The sequence below is a fragment of the Mandrillus leucophaeus genome, unplaced genomic scaffold, assembly GCF_000951045.1.
Source record: "Mandrillus leucophaeus isolate KB7577 unplaced genomic scaffold, Mleu.le_1.0 Scaffold860, whole genome shotgun sequence".
Lineage (NCBI taxonomy): Eukaryota > Metazoa > Chordata > Mammalia > Primates > Cercopithecidae > Mandrillus > Mandrillus leucophaeus.
The window spans coordinates 510134-526268 of NW_012109364.1; the positions used below are offsets into that span (position 1 = coordinate 510134).

At 34.5% G+C, this 16135-nt stretch overlaps 1 protein-coding gene across 5 annotated transcripts in view; it reads left to right on the forward strand.

Moving 5' to 3' along the window:
* FXR1 (fragile X mental retardation, autosomal homolog 1) overlaps nt 1–15489 on the forward strand; it is a 68400-nt gene extending 52911 nt beyond the window's left edge. For 3 of the 5 annotated variants that reach the window (XM_011968860.1, XM_011968863.1, XM_011968862.1), the window contains 4 exons: nt 3942–4145; nt 6033–6233; nt 11141–11232; nt 11954–15489. In XM_011968860.1, the coding sequence (XP_011824250.1) occupies nt 3942–4145; nt 6033–6233; nt 11141–11232; nt 11954–12124 (668 nt within the window). In that variant the 3' untranslated portion in view covers nt 12125–15489. Of the gene's footprint in view, nt 1–3941; nt 4146–6032; nt 6234–6923; nt 7005–11140; nt 11233–11953 lie in introns of all 5 variants that reach the window. The other 2 variants (XM_011968859.1, XM_011968861.1) reach the window with 2 other exon arrangements.
* The last annotated feature ends 646 nt before the right edge of the window (nt 15490–16135 follow it).

A 16135-nucleotide genomic window follows, 5' to 3' on the forward strand; every position in this document is an offset into this window, starting at 1 on the left:
TATTTTTATTTAATGCAGTATTGAAACCTAAATAGCAAAATTCTAATAAAGAAGTATTCAGCATATAAATGGATGAAAATTGCAAACTGTTATTATATTTCTGAAAATGTTTAATGCAAAAGACAGTTAACCAGTAATCACATAGAAATTAAATATATTCTCATTGATTTTTGAACCATACATTGTTAGCATGGATAATCAAACTTATTGGATGAAGAGTATGATGAATTCATTGAATAATTTTATTAGCTTTTGTGGGAAGTCTGCTTATTGAGAGCTTACTCTGGCAAAATGCTTTTGTTGAGAGTAGATAATTTATGTGAGAGGTAGAGAAACATCATCTGGATTTAAGAAAGCTGTGCAAATTGTTCAGTAGATGGCACTCTTAGCTCTGAATCTTAGCGGAATTAATAACATTTTATTTCTTGAAATAGTTATCAAATCTGAGTGGGCTTGGAAAAGCATGAAAAACCATTTGAATTTGGTTGTAGATGTTCATGTATACTTGATATGAGCGGGACTTTTAGTTGATTTTTTATATGTATATAAAAAGTATGAGTTCTATTAGTTTAATAGGAACTATAAGAAACATTTCCCAGTGTAACATCTCCGAAGTTGGTATGTGCGTTAAATTGGACATCTTACAACTTTAACAACATTTTCTTTTTTAATGACACATAAAATAATATCTTAAAATTGATGGCCTCTTGGAGTTGATAAAACATGATTAGTTTTAGCTATTAAGCTTAGCACAACCATTGAAAATGATATAAACCATCTTCATAAGGTGATTTTAGAAGTTTGAGGGGGAAAATATGATTTTAAAATTGGTTAAAAACACGATGTCATTATGTCTCGTTACTTTTTTTTTTTTTTTTGAGACAGAGTTTCACTCTTGTTGCCCAGGCTGGAGTGCAGTGGTGCGATCTCGGCTCACCGCGACCTCTGCCTCCTGGGTTCAAGTGATTCTCCTACTTCAGTCTCCTGAGTAGCTGGGATTACAGGCATGTACCACCACGCCTGGCTAATTTTGTATTTTTAGTAGAGACAGGGTTTCTCCATGTTGGTCAGGCTGGTCTCAATCTCCCGACCTCAGGTGATCCGCCCACCGTGCCTCCCAAAGTGCTGGGATTACAGGCGTGAGCCACCATGCCTAGCCTGGTGTCGTTACTTTTAAAGCTTGTTTAAAAAGACTTTGAATCCCCAGCTTGTATTTTACAAAATTAAGGGGTTGGAATAAATGGTTTCCCTGATTATTCATTAGAGTATTTGTTTTCAATTGCAGTAATAAATTATCACAAAATTAGAGGCTTGAACCACAGAAAGTTATTACCTTATGGTTTTGTTGGTTAGAAGGCTGACATGGGTCTCACTGGGCTAAAATCTTGTCAGCTGGGCTACGTTTCTTTCTGGAAGGTCTGGTGGGATTCCCCTTTCGGTAGTTGAGAAAGTTTCTCTACTTTTAAAGACCAAGCGAGATTAGTTTGGACCCACCTGGATTATCCAGGATAGTCTCTCTATCTCAGGGTCCTTAGCCTTAGTCACATTTGCAGGGTCCTTTTTGCTATCACAGAAACATTTCATATGGGTTATTAAGAATTATTTAATATGAATAATGTTGAGCACTAGCCAATTCATTAAAATTTTGGGGGTTATAGCCTCAATATCTGTTTTACCTACTGAAATCTATGATTTAGACATTCCCTCTAAGTATCTTGAATACTATATGTAGGTTAAATTTAAGGAAGACTTTACTTGCTGTGACACGGGGTTAGATAAATACTAGTCTGGATTTCTAAGGATACTTCAATAGGAACTTTTGAGAGAGTCTTCAAAATGAAGTATTCTTTATTTGCCCTGAATTTTGGCAATGGTTTCAGATAGGGTATATGTGTGTAAATAAATTCAGAAGTTCTTAAACGTTCTGAAAGGTTTTTTTTTTTCACTATTCAAGGAGAGATAAATTGCCTTCATTGCAACTTTTATAACATCATGTTTAATAAAGTGCTTTTTGTCATTTGGTGAAATAAATGTTAGGGGAGATTAATTCCCTTCCCCGAGATTCTAATCCCAACAAAGAATTGAAAGTGAATAATAGAAATTTGATGTATTCTTTGAAAAAACTCATATCCAACTAATTACCAAATTGTTTTTATAATTGACTAGTTAAATCTATTGTTAACAACATGTGGAGAAAAGGTAGGCATCCTAGAGTTACCTTTAAAGGAGAAAGGAAGTGAGTAGGCACCTTCATGTATAAAACTTCATATACATATATACATATACCTTCATGTATAAAACTTTACATTTTATTCCCTGCACCTTAATACTTAAAACTTTTTATGTCTGAAGAGCTCATTTTTCCTCAAATGATTGCAGAGTTTAAATATAGGGAACTTCAAGGTATTTCATGACATCACTCTTACCTGAGAATTTAGCAAATGAACTTCAAAATAATGTAGCAAATTATTTGGTTGAGAAAATTGTTATACACTCTGCTAGGCATTTGAGGACATGTAAGATGGAGTTCCACCCTTTATCATAGACCAATTTTGAAGTAATTCCAAAGGAGGAAAAATAACACAGCATAGTCTATGATACATATGGGGCGATTTTAGGATAACAAAAAATGGGGAGATGCCTGTTTTAGTTGCAGTGGTCTGGAGTTAGAAATTGAACTAGGCTCTGAAGGAGATACATTTGGTCATATAAGAGGGAAAGAGGAAGTGACATCCCAGAACTAACAAGTAGAAATGAATATGATAGTGATTGAGTCATACATATCTGACACTTTAGTTACAGTAATTATTAAATAATGATACTGTAGGCTTCTGATGATATCTTTGTAGTGTTTAAATAAATTTTTGAAAGGTCACCATTACAATAGTTGCAGTGTTAGAAATGGTCTGTAAACTTTTAAAGGCATGCTGAGTATTTGTCTCACTGGTCATGGCTTTAGTTCTGTTGTCAGGAGAGAGACCTTCTGTTTCAGAGAAACCTTAAATTCTGTTTAGTTGTTGCACATATTAGGTTGGTGCAGAAGTAATTGCGGTTTTTGCCACTAAAAGTAAAAGTAAAAAAAGCAGAAAGTGAAAGTAATTTTAATGGCAGAAACCACAATTTAAGATGCTAGTAAAGCATGCTATCATTTTATATACAACCTACTGGAAAAATTACTATGATAAGCTGGAAGCTTATAATAAAGATGCCATCAATTATAAGAAATATCTTGATTTCAGAGATGTTAACATGTGAAAAGTATACCCTAGAATCAGTGAAATGATGGTGAAATACACTATACAGTTAAACTATTCATTTTTGTAAATATGATTAATTTACTCAAATATTGGATAGAAGTTATTTTTATTGTATGAATAATTTAGGTTATTAAAACCCAAATGAGCAGAAACATTTGACTATCCATATTAAGTACATTTTAATATTGATACATGATGGATGCTCTGTTTGTTCTTTTTTGTGTGTGTGTGCCAAAACCCAGGAATTAATGTTACGTGTATTTTCTGTAATTTTTCTGTTAACTGCATTTCTGCACATTAGTTTTTTTAACTTCCATGACTTTATATTTCCTGGATATTGTCCTTTTTTGCTGATGGAATGGTCACACCTTTGACTATAACATGACATAGCCCATCTTAGACTGTAGTGAGGGATTCTTCTGCTGGTTTTGAAGTGAGCAGCCTTCTGCACATCAGTTTATTTTTTAATCTGTATTAAGTAATAGATACTATACTATATTAATAGTATAACAATATTTGATTATTCCTTAGTACATTTCAGATTGATTTTAACTTTCATGGATCTTTCTTTGAAGCAGCCAAACGGTATTGCTTATTTAAACAATTTGTAGGAAATAATTTTGAACATTTTAAAAGCCTCTTTTTATAGAAATCTAATTGGTTTATATTCTTTTCTTCTCCAAGGTACAAATTCTGAGCTGTCTAACCCCTCTGAAACGGAATCTGAGCGTAAAGATGAGCTGAGTGATTGGTCATTGGCAGGAGAAGATGATCGAGACAGCCGACATCAGCGTGACAGCAGGAGACGCCCAGGAGGGAGAGGCAGAAGTGTTTCAGGGGGTCGAGGTCGTGGTGGACCACGAGGTGGCAAATCCTCCATCAGTTCTGGTAGTCTTTTCTATACTCTGTCAGCATCCATTCTTTGTAAACAGTATAATTTTACACAAGTTAGTTCATCTCCCAGGGCCATCCATTTTTGGAAGTTTCTCTTTCTACGCGTCTTAGAGAAGGTAGTGGATCATATAGAGTATCAGGAAAAGCCCTTGTAGAGTGTTTCTCAGTGAAGGTTTACTTAGAATATTCTGGTCACAACTTTAGTTGACAGCTTTTCTTTATATTATGAGGGTCAGATGTTTATCTCTTCAGGTTTGGGAGGCTTATATAATTAGAAATTTTTTGTTTTCCCTAGAATTTTTGGGTTATGTATTTTTGTTTGCCAGACAGACCCAGAGATTTCTAATGCACGGAGAGATGTCAGTACTTTTCTATATTTAGTACTGAAAACTAAGTGAAGAGCGTTCTTAGCTATACTATATAGTACTTTGGGAACAGGGAAAAATTGTGGAATTAGCTAAGTTTTTTAATCGTTTGAGGAATTGTGCTGTAAAGGAGTGTTTGGATGACTAAAGATTTGAGGGTGTAAGAAACATTTTACTTAATTCTGTCTTCTAAAATTTTTTTATGCTTTACATTAAGTTGTAGGAGTTTCCAGAATATTCTTGGTTAGCATAACAGGCTAGGGGGATAATTGCCAGGGATACATAGACTATTAAGGATATAACTTTAACATATCATTATGGTATACCACTTTAAGAAGCCCACACTTTCCTTAATGTTATACCCATGAAAACTTATGTAGTATTTTAATATTATAGAAAGTGTGTGTAGATACATTAAATAAGATGCCAGCTGTGCTTACAAATTACAAAAACTGGAACAAATCAGGGCAAAAATTAGGAACTTGTTCTTTGTTTGTTTAGATTTTCTCACTTTCCACAGTAATATTCTTTGAGCCCTAATAAACTTACAGGCTTTCAGGAAAATAGTTTTTATATTTTAGTACACTGTGTACAGTTACCAAGGTGATTAAAATTACAGTATACTGAACTGAAAAATAAATGTACTTGACCTAGTGTTTTATGATTAATGGATACGCTTAGTGTCTTTTGCAAAGATGGTTAGCTTGCTAGCTGTTACCAAAGGAATCTTAGGAAAAATCGGAATTAGGTGAATTTCTGCTATAAATTTGATTGTTGGAGGTAATAAATGCACATAGGTAAGACGAGTATTTTTCTTATGAATTATACCTTAACAGTTTTTCCTTTTCTACCTTCACCTAACCTTCACACGTTGTTTCTAAAGATGGAGTACTAGTCAGCATTCGTTTCAACATTTTCCTTTCATAACCAGTTAGAAGTTCAACCTTATTTAATTGGCTGCTTTGTTTCATCTTGTTTTGATTGCTTCAGTTCATAGTTACAGATTTCTATTATGTCATGGAATGTAGGTATTGAGTATTATTTGGGAAATAGTCTATCAACATCAACACAAGAAAGCTGCAGTCATTTTGAACTCAGTTACGGGGACGAAAGCTCTTTCGTATAATTATTTCTTAACAGCCGAATATTTATTTCTTTTCACTTTTGTTTTTCTAGCCTCTGGGCAGGATAACCTTGAAATGTGAATGCCAGAATTAGCATGTAATACACTATTTTCTAATGTATATTTTAAAAACAAGGCACAGGAAATGTTAGGAAGCCAAGATGTCTGGTCACTTTCTGCTTTAATTTTTCATCACCACTTAAAGTTTTATCATATTTAATTATCTTTGTTATTTTCCAGGTAAATAATATTGAAAACATTTTATGTGAAGACAGTGCATTTTTATTGGGGGAGATTGAAGTTTATCATTAATTGATATAGTTCAATATAGATCAAACATTCATAATTGCAGTCCTCTTAAACGAATATTTCTTGCCTCTGACATGAATATAGTGCTCAAAGATCCAGACAGCAATCCATACAGCTTACTTGATAATACAGAATCAGATCAGACTGCAGACACTGATGCCAGCGAATCTCATCACAGTACTAACCGTCGTAGGCGGTCTCGTAGACGAAGGACTGATGAAGATGCTGTTCTTATGGATGGAATGACTGAATCTGATACAGCTTCAGTTAATGAAAATGGGCTAGGTATGTAAGCACTTAGGGAAAAGAAATACATATATATATATAAAAATTGTATACTATTGTTAGTGTATGAAGCTTTTTTCAAAGAAAGTATGCAATTCACAAATTGACTTTTTCTTAGTGTTTACTTGGAACAAGGTAGATAGCTTTTTGTCTGTCTTAAATGTTTAGTTCTCAGATTTCTTATAGCCAAATTATTTGAAACTTGGAGGGTTAAAGTGCCCTTTGATGCCATTAAATCAGTACGGAAAGGTACTTAGTGCTTTTATTGTCCCCAAGCTAAAATCAGGCTTTCATCTTACCTCTTTTAAAATAATTATAAATGACACTGGTAAAGGTATATATATCAAGAGTAGGCATTAATTTTCAAGGGCTAAAATGTCATTAACTTCGGTGTAAACCAAACTGTACTAGAGAGGAAAACTGTGTCCCTGAATGATGGCAGTTTAAGTCTGAGAGTTTTACTGTGAGTTAAAACCCTCTGAATTTCCAGATGATAATTCCATTTTTAATCCATTTGGAATGCTGAAAGCTACAAAAATGTATTTCCTGTCAGTAAACATTTGTTGTTTTATTTTTGGTGTTTAGTTAAAAGTTTATTTTTAACCTTTAAATCTTTGAAGGAAAGGTTTTTTTGTTTGTTTGTTTGTTTGTTTTTGTCAGAATAGTTCATGGTAAACTTTGCAATTACAGATGATAGTGAAAAAAAACCCCAGCGACGCAATCGTAGCCGCAGGCGTCGCTTCAGGGGTCAGGCAGAAGATAGACAGCCAGGTAACTTGAGTGGACCTGTTGACAACATCAGGTTACAAGCATGAAAAAAATGTCATATGTCTGCTTTCTAAATATATTATACTTACATGTACACATGTGTGCATATACATTCAAAATTTGCATTGCATAAATTGTTTATTCAACTAATAAGACTACTACTATTAAGAAAATGCATTCTTCCTTCACAGTGTGTTAGTAACTTGTCTAATTGAACTAATGTTGTGTCCTAATTGTTTACATGGAAATACTGTTGAGAAGACCATTTTGTTCACTTGCCGGTTTCTTCACACTTGAGATGGGGCCTGCCATCCCAGGGACTATGTTGTAGATTGTGATTGAGGTTGATTGGCAAAACTGGGCAGCTTTTGCATGGTGCCTGCTTACTGTATCTGAATTCAGCACCTCATTTTTGTGGGAGTTGTAATACCCACAATTTAAAAAAGTATAAAAGAGAAAAATATTTGAAGGTGTCTTTAACCTAATATGAGGAATGCATGTTATGTTTTTGTTTGTTTATTGTAGTGTGATGCCTTTTCCCTTACACCCACTAACTATTCAAATTAATAGTACTTACTTTTAGAATGTTTATTTTATGTAGTCATTAATTCTTAGTAACTTCAAAGAAAGTTGTTTGCTGTGTCTATTATTTTGAACATAATTCCATTTCCTATGTACAGAGAATCACATGTATATTCACAATGAAGCAATTGTGTGCACCAGAAATAAACCCCTTTCAAACTAACCAATTTTTGCATTCTTTCCAAAACCAGTTCTTTTATGTGTTTTCCCCAAATAAAGAATGTAAATTCTGGCATCTTTACTATTTTAAATTTAGTGGTTGTAGAGACATTTGGGAAAACTGATTAAGAGAATTAGTTTCCATCCCTAAAAGTTCATGTTTTAAAGATAGTTGGAAAATTTTAGAGCAATTAAATATTGTCAAAAAATTGGAAGTGTCCAGAAAATATTTGTTTTCCTTCTCCTTCTTTCCTCCCCTCCTTTAATGTTGGAAATATATTTTAGGGCTGAGCGCAGTGGCTAATACCTGTAATCCCAGCACTTTGGGAGGCCAAGTGGCAGGATTGCTCGAGCCCAAGAGTTTGAGACCAGCTTGGGCAGTGGGATCCCGTCTAGAGAACATACAAAAATTAGCTGGATGTGCTAGTGTGCACCTGTAGTCCCAGCTACTCTGGAGGCTGAGGCGGGAGAATCACTTTAGCCTGGGAGGTCGAGGCCGCAGTGAAGGGTGATCGTGCCACTGCACTCTAGCCTGGGTGACAGAGTGTGACCCTGTCTCAAAAAAAAAGAAGTGTTTTAGATGAAGAGATTATTTCATTTTTTGAAGGTGGTACAGCAGTGATACATTTTCTGGCCCTACTGTAAACAAGAAAATTCAGGCTATCAGTATGAATGTAACAATATATTACAGCATTTATTAACTAGATACATGCTGGTTTATTACCAAGTCAGCAGGCATAAACGGAGTAACAGTGGGGTTTGTTGGAGAAGAGGCAAAAATTTCTGTATGGTATTAATTGCAACTTGAGTAGTTTGGAGGCTTCAACAGTTTGACAATGATTTCTGTTCCATACTGCATCTGTTCCTGTTTTACTACTTCTTTGGGATTACTACTTCCCTCTTTTAAAACTTCTTGCATTTCCTAGCTTGCCCCTTCTCCCAAAAGATAGAGTGGGTGAAACAAGCACAAAATTGTTACCCTTGATCCTGGTAGCAGTTCTAGGAGGCAGCCTCCATCTAAAGTTAACATCAACATTCTCTTTAAAACGCTCATTTAATTTGATCTCATCTGCTCAAAATTTCTTGCTGCTCTTCGTGTAAATTAAGCAGTGAATATTCTTTACCATTCTTAGAATGTGACAAGACACACTGGTGTCCAGTTGATTAACTTGGATCCCTTAGAGGAAATTCTAGAGTCCATGTCATTACACAAATTGCCTGTATTTTTTCTAGATATTGTTATTTATTAATCTGTATTGGATTTTTAAGGGGTTTTGTATTATAAGGACTGGCTATGAATAGGTTTTTATTTGAATTAACAGAGGTTTCTTTTGGCTTCCTTTTATTTAGGTAGGGGATACCCCAGCTAAGTGCTTGCTGATTTAGTTGAAAACTGTATCAAAATATATTATTCTGTCTCTGTACACAGTGGATGAAAGGTTCTAGGAATTGTTTCAACATGTGTTAGGTTGGTGTAGTTTTTGCACCCATCCCAAAATGGTGAAAACCACAATTACTTTTGCACCAACTTAATTTAGCAGCAGGGTTTCCAGTTAGATGTTTAGGTGTCACTGAAGGCCGAACTTGGAAACAGTGCATTTGCTATGCTGTTCCCCACACTGGCTAGAATTGTTCTTGTAATAGGTTTGCTGCCATGTATATAGACATAATAAAGTGGATTATTACAATAGCCCTTTTCCCAATATTGTAAACTCTTTTTAATGTAGTTATAAATATATTAGCAATGAATTTAATTTAAAAAAGCCTCAAGATGAGCGTACTGAGTTTCTTACAGTTTGGAAGGAAAGAGGTAGTTTCAGATTTGAAACATCTTTAGTGGTTTTCTAGTAAATGATATATGTAAGTTCTTAAATAGGTTGTTCCCTTGTAGTTTTAAAAGATATACATGATAGTTCTAGGAAGTTCTTGGATCTTATGACAGTGTTAGCATGTTAATTCATAATTAAGAAACATGAATTGTAAATACTATCCAGCTTTTTATCATACCTGAATGATTTAGTTGTTTTCATAGAATTTATACTTTATGGACCAATTCTCCCCATACCTAGTGACTTTAAATAAATAATTTAAAATTTACCAGAGTTTTCATTCTTCACATAATTAACTTGCTCCCATAATTTAAAATATATATTGTGCTTTTACATATCAGGGATTTTCTAAAACAGTTTGTGATAGAAAATAATTACTTGAAAGAAAAAAGGGTGGTTCTTTTGATATTTCTTAAAATCAGTGAATTCTAAGTTTCAATTCTTTTTTTTTTTTTTTTTGAAACAGAGTTTCACTCTTGTTTCCCAGGCTGGAGTGCAGTGGCACAATCTCAGCTCATTGCACCCTCCACCTCCCAGGTTCAAGCAATGCTCTTGCCTCAGCCTCCTAGGTAGCTGGAATTACAGGCTGTGCCACCACGCCTGGCTAATTTTTCATTTTTAGTACATGGGTTTTCACCATGTTGGTTGAACTCCTGACCTCAGGTGACCCGCCCACTTTGCCTCCCAAAGTGCTGGGTTTACATTTGTGAGCCACCATGCCCGGCCCTAAGTTTCAGTTCTTGAGTGTTGATGTATAAAGTGAGTCAGTCCACATACTGTAGAACATAGGTAATTTGTTGAAGTTGGGTTGACGGTAGGGTGTTAGTTTCGTTTAGTCTTTTTCCTAATTCACTACTGCTGCTACTTTGCAAATACACATTTAAGATAGTCCCTACCAAGACTGACAAAGGGGGCGTGGGAGGGGTGTCACTGAATACACTGTGGACCTTTTCCCAGTCTGATCAATGTCCACATTTTTAGGGTGGTGGTCTGTCATCTTTAGTTTGCTTGTAGTTTCTTATTTTAATCACTCAGAATAGTTTCTAGTGTGAAACATTGAAACAAAGCCATAGGATAAACCACACTTGGATATCTTAATTGTGCTTTAAAAAAAAAAAAAAAATTGAGTAAATATTTTTGTATCTGATGAAATTTTCAAATTTAAGTATATTATACTATGATTTGGATCAAATTTGCCCCATTTACCCCCACTGACAATTGCAAACACTGGGCTTAGAACACTGCGTTTGTATTTCCTTTTACTGGTTGTGGGTTTCTCTACCAACTTTGTTCCACAACCTTAGGGTCAACCAGAAGCAAATAGCTGGATTCTTGGGAAAGAGGAATTTAATCTAGATTTCCTCAATCTCAAGCTTGAAATTTTCTTCAGCACCAAAAACCCAGGCAGATTTTTAAAGCTTTGTTTTTGGTTGGAGGTGATACCCAGCTTAAGAAAATTTTGACACTGGGTGACCCACCACTAGTTTAATAGTGAAATTACCCTTTATCCATAAATAAACTTTAGAAATATTTTTTCAACACCTGTAATTTTTTTCTCATCTTTAACAGTCACAGTTGCAGATTATATTTCTAGAGCTGAGTCTCAGAGCAGACAAAGAAACCTCCCAAGGGAAACTTTGGCTAAAAACAAGAAAGAAATGGTAAGGAGAATTTAACCTGTAGGTTTTTGTTGTTTTTTTTTAATTTTTGGTATGGTTTAGCTTTATTTTTTTACTACTTTTACTGTGTGATCACTTGTTTCCACAAATAGACAATACTATTTTACTTAGACTCTTGAATATGTTCTTGGCCCCAGATAACTGAAGATATGCATGCTTGAGCCTGAAATGCTTTTTAGTTAGAGCTCCAAATAGCATTTATAAAATTCAATCTGCCCAAAGATATTGGGCATAGAGACTGTTGCCTAATTCAGGAGCAATAGGCTATATACCTCTTCTCATTGATGGATATAGACCTTTTAAATTTTAGTTCTTTTAAATGCTTTACGGTATTTGATATGTAAATGTGATTTTTCAAAAGGTGAGTAAAGTAGGTGATTATTTAAATGTTTAATATTAACTGTTTATGTCATTTTCATGGTGAGCTTTCCAGTGTTTTAAAATTAGGTACAGTTTTCGTTAGTTCAGATGTTTTGTGTGGTTTGGGCACTGCTAGGTACTAGAGATACAAAGTTGGAAAGACCCATAGAGTGGAATACTTTGGTATTTGTTTTGAATTTTAGAGACGTTTTAATACTTTGATCCATTGTGGCATATGAAACTGAAAATTTTCATTAGCTAATTAATGTTTATGTAGCTGTTTTCCTCCTCAGCTATAGATTTCATTTATAAAGAAGTTGAAAAAGTTGTCTCCCTTTGGCAGGCAAAAGATGTGATTGAAGAGCATGGTCCTTCAGAAAAGGCAATAAACGGCCCAACTAGTGCTTCTGGCGATGACATTTCTAAGCTACAGCGTACTCCAGGAGAAGAAAAGATTAATACCTTAAAAGAAGAAAACACTCAAGAAGCAGCAGTCCTGAATGGTGTTTCATAAACTGAAGAAGTTCCTAGTTTACAGTTCTTTTACATTACATTTACAATAGTGCTTGTACAAGCTTGCCAAAGATAGAATATGGATCGCCAGTCTTTACATCGCACTTTCAGTTCCTCCATTTGGAATTCAAAAAGGGGAGGGATCCTGAAGAAATCATATGTTAAACATACTTTGACACCTACTGTGTTATAAAATATATCATCAGATGTGCCTTGAGAATAGTATATGTAACATTAAAAAAAAGTTGCTGGCTATAGGAAATGTTATTTTGTTTTCAAAATATGGCAGAGATGGGGGGTGGTGGGTGGGGTGGGATCCCTAACGTAATATTCTTTATGAAAGCATTAGCTGCTTTTGTTACATTTTTAATATGCAACCACTTCTTCACCTGAGGAAAACTAGAATGAAATGCAGTCTAAAATATTTTGCACTGAATTGTAATTTCTTCATTAGTTTAGTCTGGAAACTGGTCTGTTTTAATGTGTTTTTTAAATGCTGTATGTAGAGGAAAATCTGCAGACCACTGGAATACATTTGTTAAACTCATCTGCAGGGACACTGGGCGATACTTGGCAGTGACTGTTCTACCTTGAGGCTTTGTTTGGTTTATTTATTAAAGTGTACAGTATTTAAAAATCAAACATAGCTTTAGTTAAAACACTAAGCTGAATTAGTCATGTCCATTCAGACATAACCTGAACTACTGAAAAGATCAATTTCCAGAAGGTTTATTCTGTATAAACTACATGTTAGTCTTCAGTAGAGTATCTTTTTTTTTTTCCTTTTTTTTTTTTTTTATTTCGGTTGTTTGATGTGCAATATGTTTTTGTATGCAGGTAGTAAATAAACTTTGATCTTCCATTTGCTGAATTTTTTTAACTTTCTACTTTTTACACCAATTGTTGCAAAGTAGTTGGAGCTATTTATAGGCTTAGGATAGTATACTTTGCTTTTTAAAAAGCAGTTATACTTGCTCGTAAATAGCATTAAAATGTCAGCTGGCATTTAATCATTTTGTAATGAATCCTCTGAAATCTTAACACAAGTTTAGGCTGTTAGATGCATAGGTAATTAATAATACATGTGATAATTAGGAAAAAAACCCTAACAAAATTCTAATCAAAGGCAACTTTGGAAGACAATGGGGGATAGAAGGTATGACAAGCAACTTTTAAATAATAGGCCAATGTTTTGCTTCTTGATTCTCAACTTATTTTGAAGGCTCTCATACCAGTGACTAAAAATCAGTTACTAAACTTTATATGTTTTAGCCAGAGCTTAATTTTTATGAAGATAAAGATGAAGTTTAACAGTGGCACAACAATTAGTACAGCTAATTTTGAGGTCAAGTCAATTGTTAGAAGGCTTTGTTCCACAATATTATATAGACCACTGAACGAAGAATGACAGCCCTTTGCATCATTTGGCATACGAAAAGTGTTTTTTGTGTGCATAGTTTAATTTTTTATGTGCATAAAAATGTGATTTTATATGATCTGAAGGATAATTCAGGATACAGTTTAAAATGTAAAATTTGCCAGGTCAGTATATATAACCCTAGCCCTCAAATTAATTATAATTAAGGTTAAAGTGCGCTGGTATTAAGTGCTTTTTCCTGGAGCCTTCTGATTGGTTCTTGGTAACAGAATTTTAAGGTGTGAGTAGTGCAACTCTTGTCCTTTATATATAAAAGGTATCAAGTAATTTCATGTTGTGATTTAAAAAAAATTACCCACAAATGTCTTTTTTTAAATCGATCAAAGTTAGAAACAGTTTAAATAGTTTCAGTTCTCTTACATAATTGGGTTAAAAATTATAAAGTATTAGAGGAACTTTAATGCCAAATTGGCAAATTGGTAAATTAAAAAAATGATTTTTCATTCTCTCCCATGTAGAATAGTCAGATACACTAAAATCCATTTTCCATAAAGATTGTTTCAATGGGAATGGAAGAAACAAAATCTTAGAGTATAGCTGAACCAGTTCTTCATACTAGCAATAACCACACTAAGTTCATTATTTTACAAATGACTAAACCCAGTGTCTTGTCCTTTAAAAAATATAGGTACTGCAGAATTGTGATAAATATGCATTTGTTTTTTTAAAGAGAGCCCACTCCCCAAATGGTAGCCATTAATTCAGGTAGTCTTCTAAATGTATTTGAGAGGGGTCCGTCTTTTTGGCTGCTATCCTAGTTAGATGAGATGTTGCTATGGGAAGAACTTGCCAGTATACACTAAACAGACACTGAAGCAAAAGATACATTCTGGAGCCAGGCGCAGTAGCTCATGCCTTTGGTTCTAGCTACTCAGGAGCCTGAGGTGGGAGCATCATTTGAGCTCAGTTCTGCGCCATTGAGACCCTCTTTAAAGAGAAGGAAAAAAGGTATTCTGGAAGGTCTTGTGCAGTTCCAACAATGTTTCAGCATATATATATATGAATTCATACGATACCTGAACGGAATCACGAAGTAACAGCTGAGATTATATGGTAGCAAAAATGACCTGCTTTTCCTGAAGCTTTGGGAGGCCTACGATTCCTAGTTTAGGCATCACGATCTTTGTTAAGCCTTAAAGGGGGCTAAAACTTCTGCAAAATGGTGTCTCTGGTAACACGTCAGACATAATTGGCAAAAGTATAATAGGAATGCACAAATCTTTGTTTTGAAATAATCATGTATTTTAATGTGGAATTAGAAGCAGCACATCAAACTGGTGAGTTCATAGAAACTTACCTCAGATGCTGCTGGGTTCCATTGCCGTTGTGTTAAGTCACATATTTTTGTAGCTGCTGTTAGCTGTGTCTAGTGTTTTGTAAACTAAGGAGGGTCTTATAAAAGTTGGTATGTTAACTAAATCTTGGATTGGGAAATAGCACCATTTGTATCCTCTGCAAACAGATTTATGTTTTTGAGGTTCAAACCAACTAGTGTTCTCATAGGCTGTTGCCTAAGGACAGATAAAAATGGAAAACAGGCTATGTCCAGGGACAGATGATTGGTGATTAAGAATGGCAGTAAAGGAAAATTACACCCGGATTTTCTTCTGTAAGGTTTCAAGGAACTTGGATTTGAACTGAATCTGCTGTTTTGGAAAAAAATCCCAACAAAAAGGATGTCTGTTATTGTCTCAGTCTTCCTGTCTTTGCTACACGATTTGGATCCCTTATGCTTTTTCATAAGAATATGTGTTCGCTATAGTGAATTTGCTAGGCCCCCCCTTTTTTTAAAAATTTCAGTTCTTTATTAGAACGTGTACTTGAATGGACTACAGTTGCTTATAACCCATGTTGATCTTTGATAGTATTTGGGGTTTTATTTCAGGAGCTTTTGCAATAAAGCAGGAACTGCAATCTGCTTAAAGTCAGACTGTTAGCAAGTGGTGTTAACTTAAAACTGACTTAAGCCCATTACATTGAACAGTAGGAAATCACCACTTTTGTAAGGGTCAAAAATGATCAACTATTAACAATTTCTTAAATCTAATTACAAATTTAAAAAAAGTTTATCAGTATATCACTTCAGATTCATCTGTATCTTCTGTACTAGTATTTCCAGTACTGAGGTAAGGTACACAATTCCCCTGGAAAAACTATACTCTAGTTTTGTAAGATGATTTCCCAGTCCATTTGCTTGTTTCTTCTTTTGATAATTCAAAGAGATGCTTTAGGTGACAGTACAGAATTAGAAGCCACTATTTTAGCTCTATAAACTTTTCCTCTATGGTTTCAGTTTTATGCAACCAGAGAGGGCTGGATGAGTTGGTATCTTTAAGGCCCTTCCAATGGTAATTTGAGTCTAATCACATGTCAGACCCTGGGCAACACCTAACCAAATGCCCAAGTATTCTCATAAGGAGTATGCCAAACTTAAGTGGTGTTTGTTTTACATATGTATCCATCCCAGACATTTTCAACTATGCTGAATGCAATCTATAAGATATTCCAAACAAGGACAAAGTAATTTTTCACAAGTCTTACAGCCCCACTATTAAGTATGCTACTTATTAGCTT